Consider the following 21830-nt stretch of genomic DNA (forward strand, 5'->3'; position numbering starts at 1 on the left):
CAGTCCTTGACATCAGGAAGTGTCTTTAGAAATTAAAGGACCTTATTTTCTATGTTGCATACACAAGCACACACAACTGTATTATCTGTGTTCTTTTTAGTCACATTTACAGTTAGAAGAAAATTATAGAGACTAAGTCCAGTACCACACAGACCATGGCACTTAGTATCAAGCTCAGGACCTTGTATTCAAAAGCACCAGCACCTTGATAACCAAGTTCTGATTCTCACAAGGGCCCTTGGGTTCAGTTCAGATCAGGTCCATTTACTGGTCTCAATCCTGCAAATAACCAATGGCAAAGCCATTATTTTGGCACAGAGCTGTAGATACTGGCTGAAGTCTTCTGGAGAATCATGTTTAGAGTGCAAATACAAAGGTATCCAAAACTGCGTTAAGGGTGGTTGTGTCTTCTGGATAAATGGAGAGTACTCTGTGGTAAGTGCTACCAATTATGTTATGTGTCTGCAGTGTGTGGATTGTTCTCATACCAATAACTTAAAGAATAATAGAGTGTGAACAACAGGAGTCCCAAGAAAAGTTTGAAGACAGGAGGGGATAATAAATAAGCAGTTTCATATTAATAAGCTTTCTGCTTCAAATCTTCTAAAGTGCATATTCAAATTTTTGAAATTTCATCCTTACAGTACTCTGCAGTTTACACCATAACTTAAAATGCTATGCAAATCCATGTCAACATATTTACTAAAGTCTTGCTAGCAAAAATATTCTGTGTATCTAATACTGTTAATTGTGCTTACCACACCATTTGCAATCCTATTTTCATAAATAAATTATGAAAAAAATATTCCTGATGGTATCGGGTTTTAAACAAGTTCTCTAGCACTGAAGGTGTTAGCAAGTAAATTCAATTCCATTACAACAAATGGAAAGGGGTGAATACTGATCTAACAGCATTTGAAGCTATTTTTAACTTTTCCTACTTCTAGAATCGTCAATGTAATCTTAAATGCTTTTCTAGTTTCTAATGCAATTATATATTCTTCATTACTACTGTAGCAAAGACAAGAATTCTAGAGGTGGAATTTCCTTCACTGCTTAGTATGATGACATCCATGCAAAGGCATTTCCAGTCACAGCACAGGCAAAACTCAAAATAACGTATTACATCTTCAATGTAATGGTTTTCACTTTAGCTTGTTTTTTTCCTCCCCAAAGTCAACAACTATTCAATGAAACTCTTGAGTTTTTCTTACTATTTATGTTAAATATACAGACTTTCATAATATTCTTGAAGAACTTGGTGGAGCTCACAGCTAGAATAAGAGAAGAAGTTATTGTCATTCCTGAAAATAGAGGTAGAAAGAGACAAAAAAGCCAGGAAAGAAGAGTCAGTATAACCAAAGTTTAGAGATAAACAATGCAAGCTGAGTGAAGGGCTTGTTTTATTGTATACTTGCTATAAAAATAAGGGAGCAAAGGAAGAATTCTGACTGAACAGGCAGTTTGTAGACTGCTTTTTAAGCTGTTTGTTTATGTCACTCATGAAGAAACTCAAAACAACCTGAATCATTGTAAGGACTAAGATTTTAACTGAAAGGCTTTCCTATGTTAAAAGTTATGGAGTTGTTTATATAGTAAAGAATTTTGACCTATCTACGTCAAAAGAATGGTTATTGAAGAGTTAAATGGGTTCTTTCAGTTCATGCACAGCTACAGGTATTGCTAGCTACCCAAAGAGTAATAAAAGGAAATATATTAAAATGTTTTTACTGTATTGTATCCTTTTGTTTTACAATCTACTTGATGATGAACTCACACCTTCCTCAAAAAACAAATAATGAAATTCTAGTAAACATCATAAGTTATAATGACAGAAATAATTGATTTTTTTTCTCTTTACTTACTAAACAAAATAATATTTTGAAACATAATAGCTAATTACATTCTGGCAAAAAAAGCACAGACACTTCTAAGAACCAAACAAATTTTTCTGAATTAAAATATGGAAGAAGGCTTTTTCACCACTCCATTTTAAAAAAAAATTTAAACTAATGTTTTATACGTCTGCAGAAATAAATGTTTTTAATTACTTTAATGCATTGTAATTATTGTGCCTATCCAGGAAGGTTCTGGAGGCTCATTCTGTTTCCAAAACTAATGCAGTTGGTAGGCAAAATCACTCTGTCTGCCTGTGTGTATGTAATCATCATAGCAATGCAGAAGGGAGCTCTATAAAGGTATAAGGGAAATAATATTTTAAAATAAGTGCCTAAAGCTTCGTTAATAAATTATTGTGAATTCTGTGTCTGAATGTATGGTATTCACATAGACCAAAACTGGAATGTCCCTTTTCAAAAAATTTCAAGTACTGGGAAATCTATACCCAAAACAAAGTAAATCTGTGCCGTATGAATTTCCCGAGTCAGTGTTTGGAGTCCTTTCTCTAGTTAGAACAATGAAAGTTCCAGCTATGTGACACTGTAACCTTAATAAAACAAAACACTATAAAGCAGCAAGGAATAAGCTCTCACAAGACAAAGATCAGGTTAGATTTCCTCCTGTTTCAAACTATAATTTGACAACTGAACTCTAAAGATACCCCTGGAAAAAGTCCATGGAGGAGAAGAAAATCATCATGGAGACAGGGAATTGCCTTTCATTGTTTCAGTGCAGGACAAAGGAAGGGTAGTTGGGAAAGTGGTCTGTGTGTTGTATATAACCTGAATAGAAGTCTTGAGCAAAGAGCCCTGTCAGTCTGGCTTCCTCCAGGGGCACGACATTCATTTACACAGAGGATAACTCCTGAGACTGCATAATGTGCTAACGTGAATAAATTTATTCCCTGCCAGAGGAAGATTTTACTGTACTATTATTATCAACTAATCTTCTCCATTCATTTTACAGGTTGAAAAGACAAGCAAAAAGTAAATTTTTGCAGTAAATGAAATATTTCACTGTAAAGTATTTTGTCAATGCATTAACACATATATTTCTTTACGTAAGACAAACTTGTAAGAAACTTAATGAGTTCACTTTATGTCATCAGCAACATAACAGCTGAGGTGTCTTCACAGCATGGATCCTTAATAGAAAAAAAATACCATCTATAAAGACTGCACAAATCTATGAAGCTGTTTCTCAAAATATTCTAGAAAAAAAAGGGATCTAGTTCTGACAGTTTTCCACTCTCTGAGGACTAATCCACATGATATGGAAGCATATAGCTGACTCAAACAGAATTCATGATTGCATATGCTCATGTTTTTAAAATGTTGAGTAAGACTGTATGAAATATACTTTAAGCATCAGATGAAGAGTTGTTTTATCTTTCCCTTATTTTTGCAGTTTCTCCCAAACAAAGCAAGAGGTCAACTCAATTCAAGAAAAAGAATCATCTGAGTAAAATTCCTCAGGTGGCATGCCACTTATTAGCACCTGATACATTTCTACTAGAATTATTTATCTCCTAAAATAATCAATATTTACAGTCACAGTATTATTGAGGTTGGAATAGACCTTCAAGATCATTAAGCCCAACAATAAACCTGACACTGCAAGTCCACCACTAAACCATGGAGCTCAAGTCAATTACTGTGATCACCAAGTGCCACTTCTGGACATCTTTTAAATACCTCAAGGAATGTTGACTCAACCACTTTCCTGGGCAGCCTGTTCCAATACTGGACAACCCTTTCAGTGAAGACATTTTTCCCAATATCTAAACCTCCTCTGGTGCAATTTGAGGCCATTTCCTCTTGTCCTATTGTTTGTTATTTACATCTTCTTTAACAAAGAATAAGAGCCACGTTGTGTAATTTTATGCAGCCTTTCAGCTGGAACCAGTGCCTGTGGTTTAATATCCGAATACATCTACAATTCTAAACTAAAGAATAAAGAGAATATGTGGATAATATATAATAGGTTTGTCTTAATTGTGCTTCCTACATAATCTAAGTACACCTTGTTTCTCTGTATAAGGCTAACTGTACTTCAGCAGATTAGAATTCCCATTGATTTAAGTAGGAAGGGGGAAAAGAAAAATCTATACTTTGCTAAAGCTGCAGCACTCTGTTTACCAATAATGATTATGTTCTTAGTTTAGGAGACAGAATGTCTATTTGTCTACTGAGAAAATTCTATAAGACAACACTATCCACTTTTCACCAAAATATTAATTAGGCTTCTAGTGCCTAACTGTAGTCCCACAACATAATCAATGGGTTATTTCTCAATGCTTCATTGTATGCTTCAAGCATGTAATACTGTATCAAGACCTACAGCCCTCTAAACACTTACTTACTTTTCTTTGAGATTAAACTCACCCATACCATGATAGATCCAGTTGCCATGGGGAACCAGAACATTTCTCCCATATTTAAAAAAAGCCCAAATTCTATCTCTACAAACATGCTTTTTTTTCTGATTGTTTGGGAGAAAGTCTTCAATTTAATACTGTTTCTACTAACAAAATATGTCTTTTTTTTCATGGCCTACTTCTTCCCTCCAAGAAGAAAATTAATGCAAAAGTCTGGTTCCATTTCCAAGCTGCACAAGATATCACTACCATTAACTCCTTTTCACTCTGTGTTACACTCTGTATTGGTAAACTGCCTTCATACACGTGTATGAAAGAGCATCTCTATCATTACTGCATACAGCTTTTCACTTTCAATTTTTATTTTCTTTTCTAATGCTCTACAATTTACTATTGCATATTTGTTGGTCTGGTGACAGCCTTGATGATACACAATTAATAGACAGTTAATATAAGTAAATTTTTATATATATTGGTTTTCATTCCAAAATGAGTCCTTAAGTTGAAAATCTCCTGAAAAATGCAATTCAATTATTAAAATGAAATTATTCTTATGCATAAAATCATGACTATAACTACCATAATCTCCCCCATTTGGGGGAAAAAAAATAAAATTAAGTTCTCCAAGCCTCCAAGAACTTGAGGTGTGATATTTACAGGATCATAAAGTTAAGTTTCTTTAGCGTTCTTGTTATTTTATGGTTATTAACATGGAAATTTTATTCTGAATTTTAGACTTCTCTTTCACTCTCTGAAATTTTGGTTTCATTCTGCGCTTCAGTTGTTTAAGTACATATTTGTGCTTTGCTTCCTAAAGCTTTCCAATTAGCAAAGCATTTCCTGAGTTTTCCAGTCAGTACTCTGATGGCAGAACCAGCTTCTGAAGATTTAGAAAGTTGAGACTACCACTATTCAAATAACTCATTAGAAACATAAAATATTTAATCTCCAGATAGCTTAACATTTTTAATACATATTGAAAACAATTTTGCTGCAACTGGCAAGAGACCACTAAGTTAAGCTTAATTCCATTGAAGCCAGCTACTATGACCATATAATAGGAATGTCTTGCATAACTAAGTTGATAGAACTCTTTGAAGACAATGCTGAGAGTGACATGGATGGTATGCATTTTTCAAGAAGCATTTGATCTTCTGAAGGCTACACATCAAAGATTATTGGTTATTGTAAGGAAACCTTACACAGAATAGAACATATTTTAGAGAACTGAAAAGTGCATAGTTCCAGGAAGACACAAACATTTTTGTCTTGATAGCTGTAAATTATAAGAAAAACATAAGTCTTTTAGTAGCTTAGACACCACACTGGAGATATGCGAACACAGAAGCATCAACCCATGCAATTTAGTACAGTGAAATTCTGCTACATTGAAAAATATGGGTGTATATATTTATATCCTAAAATTTTAGTCAAGAAATGCATCCTATTCTGGACCATTACTGTGAATAGGAAGGAATCAATCTTTTTAACTTTATGTCACTGCTTCTGTGAAAAATAATGTACCTAGAGGTATTAACTATGAAGTTGTGTCTCCATTTATTTTAAATTGGAAATAAGAAGTCACTTGTCTGCTGATTTTTTTTATTTTCTTTGTTTGCTTTCCCCCTTTTGTAGTAGTTGAGTTAAAATAATTAGCCAGCCTTTTGTAGAACTGAGATGTATTTTATTTTAGAATAATCTCTATAGAAAATCAGAGAAGTTTTCAAATGCCTTTGAGTAAACGGTATAAATCATTATGAAAACATACCAGGGTGACAATTCCTGTAGTGCACTGAGAGAGATCAGATGCTTCACATGTTCTCTGAGCTATGAATTATGATATTCAGAGCAGGTCTATCTCCTTTGAAATCAAGTACTCCTTATATCTGAAGATCTAGCACCAGTTGGTTCATATTTTTCATATTCTCAGCATACACTTCCTCTAAAGCTGATGAGTCTATCATTCTTTCAGAGCAAATATATGCAAACATGCAAGGTCAGTTCAGTATTCAGAAATTGTCATCAATATTTGGTAATTACACTGCTGTTTAGGAATGAAAAGTAATAAAAATGTCATTTATTCATAAGCATTAGAAAACCTAAACATAGCCTTTCTGCTTTTGATGAATACTGAAAAGTTAAGTTATTCTTCACTTAAGCTCATATGACTAGTTTGTATATCTAACCTCTGAAATTGTTTCATAATAAGCTCTCAATAATGACAGACTCCACTGATTTACTGTCTAGAATATCCATTGACTGACTGAACCCACAATGATGAAACAATTGTATTCCCAGCAGCATCTATGCTTATACAGCATATGCAGTGATACATCTCTGGTTTGATATTATTTAAAACCTTATTCTGAATTGCCTACTTTCCATATGTCTATATTTTTACAAGAAATCTGGAAGCATTAACATGCTTAGTTTATCTACTGATCCCATTAATCAGCCTTTGACTACATGCTAGCAATCTCTCTTGGATACACTTGGTTTATGTCTCTCATAGACATCATCTTTGTTTGGGGTTGTTTTAAAGAACATTTTACAATGATGCTATTTTAAAGCTATGCCCTGGTTATACTGTATTTGAATACTGATAAGGTTGGAATGACACATGACAAATCTCCAGATTAAAAGTTATTTACCATTACATTCCAGGGATCTTCTACTTCCATTTTTGCACCAATATAGTATAAAAATTCTGAAGAGTAGACTAGCAGGAACATATTTAAACAGCAAGGAGAGCATGAAAAGAATGAAAGCTTCATCTTATGCTTATAAGTTTACTTCATACAGTCTTGATAGCTGCGACAGCTTTTACTGTTCTTTCAAGTTTCTGCCATATGACTGTTTTTGAAGCACTTGAAGCATCTGCTTTTTAGTAAAATATGCTAAAAAGCATCAGAAAGCCTTCTCCATGTTCAAGCTTCCCACTCTTATAGATAACTCCTATTTTTTCATGGATAGAATGAGCTTTTTTTTCTTTTTGTTTCCATGGACCTTTTAAAGTTAAAACATCCATTTATAAAGGAACCAATGGGAAATGTCCACCTGAAGAAAATTAGCTTTACAGTTTGGGAAATAAATGAAACCTACTGAGGGTGTGGAGAAGCAAAACTTTTTCTATTACAGACTTCAAACATACTGTATAACAGCTTAAAAAACCCAGTTTAAAAAAAAACGTAACTAAAAGGTCATATAAAGACAGTCCCCGAAAAAAACCCACAAGACAATATGGTCTTGTTTGTTAGTTTATTATCTTAACTACTCATCTCACCTACTTTGGTAAAGTTCAGAAGTTTCAGTAAGATGCAAGTTACCCCAATATGAGCAGGAGAAATTATAGTCTAGATAAATGAACTGTGTTATGATAGGGCAGTCCTTGCCATATCATCCTGCCCTTGCATCTTCAGCATTAAGTTTAGCATTTGCTAAGACCCAAAAGCATTTAAATTCCAGGCCTTTAGTATTTAATTACAATCCTAGCTGGAGTCAGTCCTTCCATAGTGGCATGCAATAGCTTATAGAACGTAGCCATCATAAACTGTTGCTCGGTGATTCAATATGACAGACTCAAAACAAATGTGTTCTCATACAAAAACATTATATTCAAAGCTATATTTTACTAGATGTATTCACAGAATTAATTTCTGATAATTTGATCTAATTCAATCATTTTAGGTGCTTGCCTTTATAAAACAGGACAAAATTCATTTTGCTGCCTTTCCTGATTTGAATCAGGGAACAAGATTCTCAGAATGTTTGTGAATGAGTCACAATACATCTGACATTAAAACATGTACACCTGCAAAGATAAACACACAAAAATATAAAAAACTTCCTTGTGATCTCATTTATATTATCTAAGTAATTAATCAGTCAGACAAGGCATACATGAAAAGAACTTCTACTATAATCACTGGCAGTAGCACAGTGACAGAAACATTACATTCAGGAAAACAGGACGAACACAACTATCATAACTTGTGCAGTGAAGTGAAAGAGATAAATCCAACACAAAAATATACTCATGTCCCTAAAAATTAAACTAAAACAATACCTGTAGTGAAAGAGAATTCCTCAACTTTAAATCTTAAACCATTCTAGTTTCCAGAGATTTCTGTCTAATAATAGACAGACATAACTTTGCCAGTCTAAACTGATGTCAGAGAGAAACACTAATTTTCCTTATATCTGAGATCAGGAGAGGATTAACATTCAATTGATTTTTTTCTTCTTTTTTTTTAAATTAACTCACACCTTACCTCTCCATTCAGAAGGTTTTGTAGAGTTCCATGAGTATTTTGGTTATTGCAGTTATCAAAAAAATTCATCTCTTAGAGAGTTTCAGTTCTTCACACCTAACTTTGAATATTTCCATAAAATAGAAGCTCAAAATATTCCCTCTCTCTACAGCCATTGGAGAGAGACTGAGGTAAATCTCTCAGAGACAGTAAAAGCAGCTATTGCCTTTGTCTCCTTAAGCAAAACTCTGAAAGTTACCGGCAATAAATATTGGCTAATCTCTATCTTGACCCCATTGTGTAAATAGGATCATCTTAAATTCTTATTCAAATAATAATATTTTTTAAAATTATCTGTTGAATAAAGGAGTTTACAGACAGCAATCAAACCCATTCAATTTCTTACTCAAAACAGTTTCATACTTAACCATAGTTCTGTACTCACAGATCCCTGGATTATGATATAATGGCTGAAAGCCATTCACATATGTGAAGTAATATTCAGCAGTGCTCTGATGAAAACATTGGCAGCCTCTAAAACTCTCACAGAAATAAAAGAAATCATGCTGGATATTTAACCTTTGAACTATATATAGCCCTGTAGAATGATGTGAGCCTGTGAATTACAGTAACAAAACCTGTTGGCTGTTTTTCATAATAGATGGTGAAGAAAGAGGTTATTGTCATGATAACAGCTGGGATTCTGAATAGATCTCCACAGCAAAACATATTACAAGTGGGCACCAGAGGACAGTCAAAGTCTTCATTCATTTATAGATATTAAAATTTTGTAAATTATGTACTGTGGCTGCCTTAATGCTTTTCTCTAGCTATCATCCTGGAGCATGATGGGGAAAACTTCCTGGCTCATGAGCCACACCTGAAGGCTTTTGCCCTAGATAAGTTCATAGACATACACACATCCCTACATACTTCCAAGAGAGAATGAGCACTCCACTCCGTTGCAGCAAGATGTATGACTGATTAAAGAATGGTGATATAGTCAATTTCTAACAAAGCTGCTGTGACTATCTCACTTCTAAATTACTCTGAAACAAAGGAGGAGAACACTGCTGAAGTACAAATGACATAGTACTTATATTCTTGTTAATCACTCTTGTTAGTTAGTTGGTTTATAATGGCACTGAATTCGAATTCAGCTGAGTGTCCTGGACCCATTAAACCTGTTAAAAGAGCATTTTGAAAGGGAAGAATTTGACCTCTCTTTTCAAACGTACAGAGAGGTAAGCAAAGCATCAAGTTCAGACTTTTCCTCCTACATAATTTCTACAAATTCCAGTCTGCTGTGGGTGTTTTTAAAAGAGTATTGATCCAGATTTAAAGAATAGAGTAACAAACGAAATGATAATATTATTTCTTAGCTATTCCTCTCTTTGTTTTGTAAACAATACAGTGTTCTTCAGTTTATAAATGAATAACTGTCCCTATGTTATACTCTTCTCAGAATAACAATTGACAGTAAAGGAGACAATGGGCACAAATTGAAATATAGGAAATTCCACTAAAAATTTAGAAAAAAACTTTTTTCTCCATTAAACTGATAAAACATTGGATTAATTCCCCAGAGAGTTTGTGCAGTCCCCATTCTTAGTGGCAAAACCCTACTGAGTTGGACAGTGTCATAGGCAACCAGCTTTCAGCTGGTGAGCTCTGACTGAAAAATCTCTGGGGATGTCTTCCAAACTCAGCTATTTCTGTTATTCTGTGAAATAATTCCATCTTAAGGCATCTGCTGAACATGCATTTTCAGCATAAAAGCTCAAATCATCTGCATTCCCAGAAGAAAACTGAGCAGCTAGGAGATCAATGACACCTTTGACACTGGAGGTCAGTACAGTATTTCTTGCCTGATAATCTTAGACTTTACTCTAGGCCAAAGCTGGTGTTACTGTTGCATTCCTAGGGCAAATGTTGACATAAAAAAGTTCCCATTTAAACAATCTCTTTAAATAAATATAGTAATGATATAGCAATCTCATATTGAGTGCCTATTTTCTTCTTAAGATGGTTATCTATTGAAGATTCAGTTTCCCTCTTCTCTTGGCTGATCTGTTGCTTACTGAATGTCACCTGGAGTGAGGTAAATGGCCAGTTTTTCAAACAGCCCACTCTGGCACATAGAGTTCAGAGGCCACTTCATCCTCAGAAAGGTGTTTCAGTACTGATTGATTATTCAATTTATAGAATGCTGAACTAATAGTGAAAAAGATGTTCTTCAACCAGAATATTTTCCTGATGCTGTACTACACAGTTTACCTCTGTAGATGCAGTTTGTGGTTTTGTCTAGCCTACCTGAGAATGATTAGACACACTGAAGGGGAAGGAAACTAAAAGTCAATTCCTTCCTAATTCCAGGCAAGCAATACTGCCTCACTGATTCAAACCAAGAGCAGATTCCTTCACCATACTTGATCAGGTGTGTTGTAAGAGAAATGAGAAGCAGAGCTTCTTTCAGATCCATCCTTTCCTTGCCCATTAGTTCAGTTTACAGTGTCAATCACTTTCCTGAGCATGTATAGCTCACAAGAGCACCTGAGAGCACCAGATGTGAGGAAAATTCCTTTTCCTTAAACCTTGAATGGCCATAAAAATCAGGATATATATATATATGTCATTAATCATTTAATATTGATTGGTAAATTAGACTGTCCAAAATACAAAAAATAACCACTCTTTTCCTCAAATATGGAAGTAATTGGCAATCTAAATGAATAAACACTCTTGGATACATGAAAGTTCTTCTTTAAAACATTTGTTTCCTTTGCTGAGAAATTTGGCAAAACTTGTCTCAAATTTTTTCCTAAAACAACTTCTTCCTTGATTTCAGAAACAACTATTCTGTAAAAATAAAAACTATTAATAACATTTGAAGAGGTAATAAAGTTTTAAGTATTTCTTGCTTCCCCTTCTACTTTAAATTATTTCAAGGATAAAGTCCTGTAACCAGGAAGCATAGAAGTCCCAACAGTGGAACACAAAAGGCTCAAGAACTGCCAGACAGGAAACCACCCATGAGATGCCTTTTGAACAATGCACAGGAATGCATCTGAATGTGCAAGAATGAGAAGAAAAATCTAGTGAGGATTGGTCACTTCTAATATACTTTGTTATACGCAATATTTAAATAATATATCTGGACATGAAAATGAATGTATTACAGGGACCTATTTCTGTTCAGACACCTCAAGGCTGAAAATGGCACAGGTGCCTTGGGATTCATTATTCCCATTTGCCCTCATGGGTGTCCAAGGCCTTTTGATGTTTGAAGGAATTCTGATATCAGAGTACTTGACTAATGTAGGAGCACCCCTGCTACTTTCAGGGGTCTGCAGCTGCAGCTGCTGGCTACCTGCCTGCTGGGCTGTGTTTGCATTCCCCTCACTCTTCAGCTGCCAGCCAGCTCTCCCTGCCTACCCTTCACAGCTCCTGTTGCTCAGCCGTCTTCATCTTCTTATTTGTCTCAATGCCACCATAGCATCTACTAAACAACTGGGGTTTCTTCTTTCTCAGGTTTCCTTTCCTACAAAATACTGCCCTTCTTAATGTCTAGTTTCATGCACAATTCAGAACAATTCTGAAAGTGATGTCAAACTCTTTTCTCTAATAGGCGAGCAGAGTTGGATGCTGTGAATTCTGGTAGGAGTTTCTGGTTTAATTCACAGGCTTTAGATTCAGAGCAGAATTAGGCCATTTGATGCTAAATTCTCAGGATGTGTCTGAATAAAAATAGTACAAATACTGTGGCATTCAAGCTCGTCATCCATAATATATTCATCTTGAAGTGCACAGCTGCCATGCATATATTTATGTAACTGTTATCTGTAGAAATAGTTAAGTATTCAGTTCAACTCTGAAAAAAATATTTAGAAAAGTTAAAGAAGGCTAAGTGGTGAGCACAAGCAAGAGGGATAGTCATTAGACATACATGTCTTCAGAAGGCAGCAAATGACCAACATTTTCACTTGAATCACTGAAAATACATAACATAGCTAGAAAATGTACAGAGAGGAACAAGGACGGCCAGACGTTTGGAGAAGTGAGGAATCTAAGCAGAATGCAACTTTTCAGTTAATAAGCAGACAGCTTAAGGGGGCAATGACAAGCATTCACTTTTCACAGTCAAAACACTTGAGGCAATCCATAAAATACTCAAACACAAGGCTTTAACCAAAAAGAATGTAATTAATTTATAGAATCTATTTCCATAACATTTTTGAAATCAATAGTGTAAACATGTTAAAAAACAAGACTGGATAAAACCATGAACAATTGAGACATCAGAAACTTTTAAACACAAGTATGACCTCCAGCCTTAGAGGACCAGACACAACCAGAAGCAGCATGTGGATCAGACAGGAAGGTGGCAGCATTCCCTACAAACCCCATCTCCTGTACTGTTTTTCACTATCAGCTACTGAGATCTTTTGTCTCTCCCATTTTGGCAGCTGTCTTGCACTTGCCCTACACTGTTCCTAACCTTCACAAATAAAAATGCTGCAAGTAACCTGGTCTATGCATGCAGTAGCTGCTGAGGGCTACAGAACATCTGTAACCTCCCTGCTCTGCCCAGCTGGTACAGCTATGCAGAACCTCCTTACACCTGACTCTACTTTTGCCAGATTTCTGCTTCCTTCCTTTCTAAACTTAACTGTGCAAAGTCTTTGGTGCAGCAATACAAGCACGGTCATATTAATCACCAATATTTTTATTCTGTTGCATCTCTAGCAGGCTCTTGGCAGTACAGCAACAAACATCCCAGTAATAAATGAGCTTTTAAGTGCACCAAGCTTTACTATTCAGCAGCTGGCTTGTGGTCTCTGATCAAAACTTAATGTATATGACCCCTGCATAGGCAGCACACCAAATAGCAATAACAGCAACAACACTAATAAAAATGTAACATATTGCTCTGACCTCAAGTTAAGAACACAGGTCAACTATCTTACTAACTATACCAAAATCTATTACTTCAGGGGCTCTTTTCCTAAGCTACACTAACACACTACTGAATTGCAGTGAGTTAGGTAAGTAGGAGCACAATGCCCATTAAGCCTCCATAAACAATTAACTTTTGCAGCTGAGCTTTACAACAAAACAACCTGTCTGCTGCCATGGGATGTTGTTTCACTTCATGTAGGTCATTGGTGAGGTAATAGACAGTTTTACCCAGCAACAGCAGAAAAGTAGCAAAATACCAGCACAACACATCCTTTGATAGGCTTAATAAAAATAGAGATCAAGTTTATAACAGAAAAAATTGGAAAAAACCCACAATTACCTCACTTAAATGTATTTCAAATGTTTGCAAAATATACAGAATTTTACTGCTAAAGATACCCCAACAAAACATACATTCAATGTAAAAAAAATGCCTTAAACTTACCTCTTAGTTTACACTGATTTAATATATTTTTTCTTCTACTTTTCAACTTTCCTTGCATCTTGGGAATATAGTGGTTTTCTCCACCCGTTTCCTTCCTCTCACCTCCTCCCCCTCCAATCTGGCCTCCTTTCCTTCCTTGGAGGTTTTTAAGCTTTAATTTGAGAGTGTAAAGCTGAAAAATATTTGATACAATTTTTTTTTTTAATTAGAGAATTGAGCTCCTCACCATGGTTGAAGCATTTCTGGGAACAGCACCAAAAAGCTGGAAGCTACTGCACTGAGTAGCCACAGCTTATCTCTTAAAATCATCACTCATTTATTTTTCCCAGACAACTAATGTTTCAGCATTTTAACTTACAGACATGACTGCAGTTTAGGAAACTAGAAATGAGTCCGAGTCTCTTTGTTCAATTTTGGAACGTGAAAACTAGATTCCCAAATTCCAGCGTGGGCCCATCTCCAGCTGGAACAGGAACAAGACTCACCAAGTGGGATTTGACAATGTATGAGCTGAGGCTTAAGTTAGTCACATTTTAAATGAGCTCAGAAGGGTATTGATGATTATATGTTCCAACTGGAGGAGGTAGTTGTCAGTCTGCCTGCAGTGTGCATGTCACCACACTGGGGAAGGGGAAATATTTTAGAGCTTGTGTGGGATTGGGCTTGCTGAATGGAGCACTTGGGAAGTCTCCTCTCTTATAATTTGGATATTGTTGGGGAAGAGGGGAAAAAATATAGGTTAGATATAATCTTCAGGAACTCTGGCATTTCTGTATGGAAGTGAGTGGAAGCCTACAGCCTGCTTTAGGTTTCATTAATTGGCACTAAATTTGCTTTACAGCCTGTACTTTTTTTTAAAATCTTCATTTGGTATGGCTAGAGATTGCTTTCATCTAATAAAGAATATTTTCCTGTTATCAAATCTGTGGTAATGCTAAATAAGTCATATCTTTTGTAAATGCTTACACATTTCAGTATGTGGATAACAGTAGTCTTGCTCTCCATTCCTTTTTTGTTCATTCATTACATTTGTCTTTCCTCTTCCATTACCCCTGCTTGAACAACAGCAAATTGCTCCTACAACCCACTTATTTGTGTGAAACTCAGCAATTACATGTCTAGTATTTTACACAATCTATCTGCACATTCTTTCAAAGACAGTATTTCTCTTTTAGACATTATACTGACTACAAACTGGACTTTTCACAACCAGAAAAGAAAATGTTTCAGTGTAATTGAATGTGTATATTTTTTGTGTATTTAGTTAATATGTTTAGGCATATAAAATCAGTTATGAACTAGTTTATCACAGATGCATTAGCTTCTCATTTCTCTCAATCAGAATATGATACATTCATAACTCCTTCTGCTCATGTTTCTAACCTCTAAGTATGGTTTATTTTCTGTCTCCTGCTGTTTACATCATCTGCTGACTTCATTAACATGCTGTTCACTTGCTTTCTTTAATACTATTAATGAAACTGTTAAATAAGGCTGAAACAGAGACTAATCATTATAGCAGCACATTGGACAACTGGAATATGTCATCAGCCAAGGTTTCTGCAGCAAGGTCTAAAAGTCCATTTATCATTCCTTTTAATTGGTTTCATTAAGTTATTTTTTCAATTGACTGATGTTTAATTGTGGCATTACCAGACAGCCATTTGTGAAACCTTGGCATAAAAGATCTGACTGCTTATGTGCTTTTGTCTAAACCAAACCTACTGAAAAGTTTGTATTTGCTTCAGAATGGGTTTTAAACTACTTACTACAGTTCTCCTTTCTATTTACCTCTTCATACTATTTCATACCATAGTTTATCCTTACAGATTTGAGATCCTTGAATTAACTGCATGCAATTGACAAAACAATTAGGTTGCTTTAAGGCTGTGCAGAAGGGTATGTGATAACAAACAAATAATATTAAATAGAAGATAATATTATTTACATAAATAGACACACATAGTGAGAATATATATGAATCCAACACAGACACAAACAATTCCAAATACATTTCCAGCATAACTAAGGGAAGCATGAGAGGTGTCTGTTAAACATAAAAAAGCATAAACAGAGAAGGAAAAGAACCTATTTTACCTGCATAGTTACTGGTGACCTGCAAACACACTAACTGAGAATAAATTAGGCTAGAAGGAAGAAAGTAAGTAACAACCATGAGGAATGTGAGCCTTCAGATAAGTCTTCCAGTACATGTAGCCAAGGCAATGAACATAATGCCTTTAATACAAAGCTGGCTTGGTTCACAGAAGGAGTTGTCAAGTGGTTGCTTGAAAAGGCAGCCAGCCCTGATCTCAGACATGGTGGCCCTATCTGCCTTCCAGCTCTGTGAGCACACCAACAATTCTTAACCCCTAACTTTGTCTTCGAAATTACTGATTCACATTTTCTTTGTACTGAAAGTCTGGAATAAATACTGCTCAGTTTTGATGAACCTCAATTGCCTTATGAAATCTAAAATAAGAAAATGCAATTATTAATCTTCATTACTAATAAGACATGAGCTGCTGAATTTTTAAGTGTCAAACTTTTGGCCTCTAAAAAGTTAGTTTTCAGTAAGTACACATGGGGGAAAGCTTCACAAGCAAGGGCACTCTTGAAGACTGGATTCTGGCACTGACCGAGGTCTTTGTTGAAAAGCTCAGGTTCACTCCTCCTGACATACAGCAACTACATCAGGGTCTGCTGCCTCCCCAGTGGTATCAACCAGACCCAGGAAAAATGGATATAATCTAGACTACAATAACACACCCTGGACATTTTTTCTTGTTTTGGGGATAAAAACCACAGAAAACTCTCATGGCTTAGAAAGGGTTGAAAATATTTGAATCCAGAACTATTTTGAATCTGAGAAATGACAAAACTGATAGAAAAGGACAATCAGGCATTTTTGTAATTGTAGTATTTTGAGTATATAGGTCATTTCATTTTGAGGTTTTCAGAAAAGACTTGAGGACATTCAAAAAATTCAGCATATATTTTTATACAAAAACCCAGCTTCAATTAAAAAGACTATCAAAAGATTTGCTCATGGATATGTATTTGATTTCATGGAATGAAGCATTCTTGATCCTCCTAGGAGCATTCTCCTCCAAGTTTTTTCTCTTATCAGTGGAAGAAGGAGCTTTGGTGAAAGTTATTTAACCTTTATAGTGCATTATTTACATAGACTACTCCAAGAAAACTAACAGGGCTGTTACTCTAGGTACAATCTTTTTTATTTGGCTGAATAGTTCTTAGCCTTTTCAAAGCACATGACTCATTGTTTTCATCAGCCTATGATCATAATGATACAAAGAAAAGTCACAGTAATTATAGAGCAGTCTTCATAAGAGCTATATTTAATAAGCTATGCTCATCCCTGTTCCAACTCCACCAGCTTCTGTCAAAAGCAAGGATATATTTAACCGTTATGTGCTAGCTGGCATAGCTGCAATTATTATCCTTGAGAAAGCAGCAATGCTTTGGCCCTTTTAGAGGTTAAACCTTATTTTCTGTCTGCTAACAAACATACTGAACAGTTGAAATAAATTGAGAGTGCAGTAAATGTTCACAGATTTCAAACAAAACATTCTTTCTGAAATCATGTCTATAAAAGGCTTAATTGTGTTTTTACCTTTTCAGTTTGACAACAAAAGCAGTGATGAAAGGTGAACATACATATATCTGTATGTATGCATGTATTAGCATAAATACAAATATATTGGCAAGAAATATTAGAAGAGTATCATCAAAACCCTTTATTTTTCATTGGATTATTAGTTAAGTATAACTATTAACTTCAGAAGTCTTTAAAAAATGGAAAAAAAATCCAACTCTTTATCTAGAGGAGATCACAATGAATATATGAGACAGCAGGAGAATACAGTCTGATGAGTAGCACAAAGAAAAAATGATAAAAAAGTTGCTCAGGATACATCTTAGCACACCAACTGAGCATCAGATGTAATCTGCTGCCATCACCACGTGGTTTACATAAACATTCATCTATTATGAGGCCTCTGCAAATGCTATTTTGAATTATCACTGGAAATGTATTTCAAAATAATAATAATAATAATAATAATAATAATAATAATAATAATAATTAATAATAATAAAACTCAGGCAACAGCACCAGCCTGATTCTCTTTTACCAAGGAAAAATAATTCAGACTACCTTGAATGAAGAATAGGCATATTATTGACTTCAAAGGGCTCACTAACAGTAGCATACAAATTCTGGCATCATTTCAGTCTCACTGGTTCTTGATAATTAAAAACACTGTTTACTTCACAATACATTTTTAATTAATCAACAAAATAATTTACATAGCTTATTTCTTTGTCTGTTTGCTAGCACGTGTTCTGCCACACAAGTGTTTACTTCCTGCTGCCCTGAAGAGGAATCCTTGTGCTCACAGCAGAGGAATAATATGGCTCAGAGAATCAGATCTACAGAACCATCCTGCAATAACTGGTCATTCAGGATGGGAGGGATGAGGGGTGAAATTTCACATAAAAATAATATGGGGGGGGCAAAAATATAAGACTATAATAGCAGAATTCATTAATATCAGGTAATATTAATAGAATTCAAAGAACCAAACACATTTTATGTTCATTCCAGAACTCCACACATTCTTCCTATTCTTAAAAAGAATAAGGTATAAAATCTTTCCATCTCATCTACTGCATATAAGATATCCATCTTCCCACACTGCCATCCAAGACAGCTCAGAATTCTGGTCTTATAAGCCTCAATATAAAATGTGCTGTTCTCTAAATTGAAACTTCAAATACATTGTGTTTATAGGCTGGCTCACAGTCACAGGGATCATATGTGCCTGTGAATGTATATGAGAGAGCATGAGACAAGACTACTGAACCTATTGGTTAATTTCTAATTAAAAGAGAAGACAGTGAAACACTGGGAAAATTCTGAAGCAACCTTGTATTGTGATATGCAGAAGAATGCAAGCTGCAGTTCATTGGTGTCTCCATAGAAACAAGACATATTGGGGGGTGTAAGACACTGCCAGAGGACTAAAAAAATTCAGCTTCAGCAGAAAACAGAAAATCACCTGAGGGATTTTTTTTTTTAACCAGGAAAACAAAAATTAATTATTCATTTCCTATATGGGAAGCATCCATTTTTAGATTAGTTACTTAACATACATCAGGACTAATTTATGGAGTGGCTAATCCTGTGATTTTCTAATCCATAAAATCTGTACAAAACGCATCGTTACACTTCTAAGTATAATGCCAAAGAGGAATATAAGTAGGCTCTCAATGAATAATTGAAAGGTCTATTCAATGTGCTGTTAATTCTTGGTAACATTTTCACACTTGCTTTAGACAGTGCTTATGCATTCATATGAATATTGGCTCATAAGCAGAACCCCTTTTTGGCTTGTGCAAAAGGTGTCCCCAGGAGAATTAAAGGCAGTGGGGAGACATTACTTCAAGGCACTGTGCTGTAAACCTGCTCAGCATCCCTCCTACTTCAGATGAACAGAGACTCAAAGTGTGCAGCTGCAGCAACTATTTTTAAGAAGTTGAACCCACACACAGGATGAATTAAAAAAGGCTCATCTCCATATGCTAAACCTGAAGCTATAGGCAGAGATTTTTTCCTATGTGACCAAGGGACCTATGCCAGCTGATAGCTTCATAGGCTGGGCTACTGTTCCTTGATTTTATGCCCTGAACTGGCTACTGAAGCCTCAGGGACAGACATCCTACCTCAGAACCAACCCCAAGCCCCCTCAGCTCTTTTCCTAGAAACAGATATTCCTAATCTGTAGAGGTCCCCAGTGCTGGAGGTACCTCTTACCTCCTTTTCTACTGAAACAAAAAGGCTGTGGAAATTATCAGTTTCCTCACCAAGGTTTCTGCTCCTTCTCCAAAGAAGAGAAGAAAGTCTGTCATGCTGCCCCCATGGCCTGGGGTACAGATGAGGCACTTCTGCTACACAAGGGAACTGAAGTTGAGAATTGTCATTAACTCTTGTCTGGAGGTGCCTGCACTATTAGGAGCCTCTCTTAGGCCTCTATTAAGACAGTGCATGTTAAATATCAAAAGAGAAAAGGTCCTTCTAGAATAACCAGGTGAGATGGTGAGCCATGATATCATGGTGATGATCCAACCCTTTGACAACTAACCACTTTAAGGAAGAGGAGGATTAAGGAAATGGGTAACTATGAGACTCCCCAGCTGCAAACAAGACTTAAGGATTCTAAAAACATGCCTCAATAAGCGGGAAGGAAAGAAAAAGGTTAAGGTGAAAATAGCTATTTAGGGCCTTTTTAGTGTGCATGTCACACATAACCAAATTCTGTACAAAGCACCCATGTTAGTCAAAAATCAGAGGTCTCACTGAAGACAAAGTATTATGCATATTTTTTACCATGATCCTCATAATACATATTCAGGTACTAGAGCTCTGCCAGAGGATGCAGACTCACTCTCTTGCTCTCTACACACTTGCATCAAGATGCATCTAAGAACAGAGACAATCCTTCAATTAACAAAGCATGGTATCTTCCAGTCAATTTTCAAAACTGACACAAAATAGAATGGCAATATAAGCGATTATGACATGTTTAAGTCCAGCTGAGCATTTTAGCATATGTGAAAGGATGGAAATTCAGAAAAATGTGAACTGATATGTATTCATTTACACTACAGTTTCTCCAATCTGTGCACCAGAGCTGAAAGCAGTGAACTTGCACGAAATCACTTATCTTTCACAAATGCTAAGTACTGCCTACACAGAAAAGGTTAAAATTGATGGGTACACATGGAAAAAGAGGTACAGAAGATGATGAAAGCTATTGTTTTTTCAAGGAGACTAAGAATTAAAAAGATATAATTATTTTTGGTCTTATAAAGACAGTAACGGCCTTGTAAGAGTTTTCAACTTGGATAAACAGTAATACTATCCTAGAGATGATGAAAGCTATTGTTTTTTCAAGGAGACTAAGAATTAAAAAGATATAATTATTTTTGGTCTTATAAAGACAGTAACGGCCCTGTAATTGAGTTTTCGACTTGGATAAACAGTAATACTATCCTATACCTTTGCTTTTATGTGCCATTCTTGCCCACATCATCAGTCTTAGTTGATATTAAGGCCATTTCTCACACAAGAAAAACCCACTCTAGGAATAAGAGATACCAACACAAACATCTTTTTCTGAAGGAAATAATATTAGGCTGTTCTTTAGGGAATCTCTTAAACTCTTCTATGTTGCACCTAAAGGAAAAGACAAAAGAGTTGTGTAATCTCGAGTAGTCTACCTTCACATCCTTCACTGCAATCTCAGATTTGGGCTCCTGGATCCTTATAGACACTGATGTAAACTGAGGAAAGGATACAATAGTTTGAAGTCTCTTTTCCCCTTTCCTGTGCACTCTCTCCATTTCCCAAAGAAGGAAATGAGGAAGGGAAATGACTGACATTTTTCACTATTGTGGCACTTATTAATAAAAGTCAGACTGAAGGGACAGCGAGAAATAACACTCAGAAAGGAAGAGTGCACAACACCACTGATACACAGTTGCTGATGTATACACCATGACCATATATTACTGCAAGTTCAGATTAAATTAGATGGAATGGTGTCAACATATCTCAGGAGGAAATTAGCTATAGCTTATACAACAAAGTCTGTATTATCTGTCAATGCTTGACATTTATTTTTACAAATCATGATACTTTATAGGAGGCTATGCAAATACTCTGACTAAATGCTCTATTCTGCCATTGTTTATAGGTGATACTAGATATAAAGCACATACCAGCATCATGCAATGATGGAACTTCAGCATGGTTTTGGCATTAGTAATACATACTGAGTTTGCAGTAATGACTCTTATAACTTCTTTGGTCCCAGGA

At 35.5% G+C, this 21830-nt stretch overlaps 1 protein-coding gene across 10 annotated transcripts in view; it reads right to left on the bottom strand.

Annotated features, from left to right (window-relative positions):
- DLGAP2 (DLG associated protein 2) overlaps positions 1–21830 on the bottom strand; it is a 446234-nt gene that overhangs the window by 276663 nt on the left and 147741 nt on the right. Inside the window, exon 2 of one of the 10 annotated variants that reach the window (XM_039715628.1) lies at positions 13931–14102. The exons of 8 other annotated variants lie outside the window; for them this stretch is intronic. In XM_039715628.1, coding sequence (XP_039571562.1) covers positions 13931–13988 — 58 coding nt within the window. In that variant the 5' untranslated portion in view covers positions 13989–14102. Of the gene's footprint in view, positions 1–13930; positions 14103–21830 lie in introns of those variants that run through there. One more of the 10 variants, XM_039715620.1, reaches the window with a different exon arrangement.

This window comes from Passer montanus, unplaced genomic scaffold (assembly GCF_014805655.1).
Source record: "Passer montanus isolate IOZ18808 unplaced genomic scaffold, ASM1480565v1 scaffold34, whole genome shotgun sequence".
Classification (NCBI taxonomy): Eukaryota; Metazoa; Chordata; class Aves; order Passeriformes; family Passeridae; genus Passer; species Passer montanus.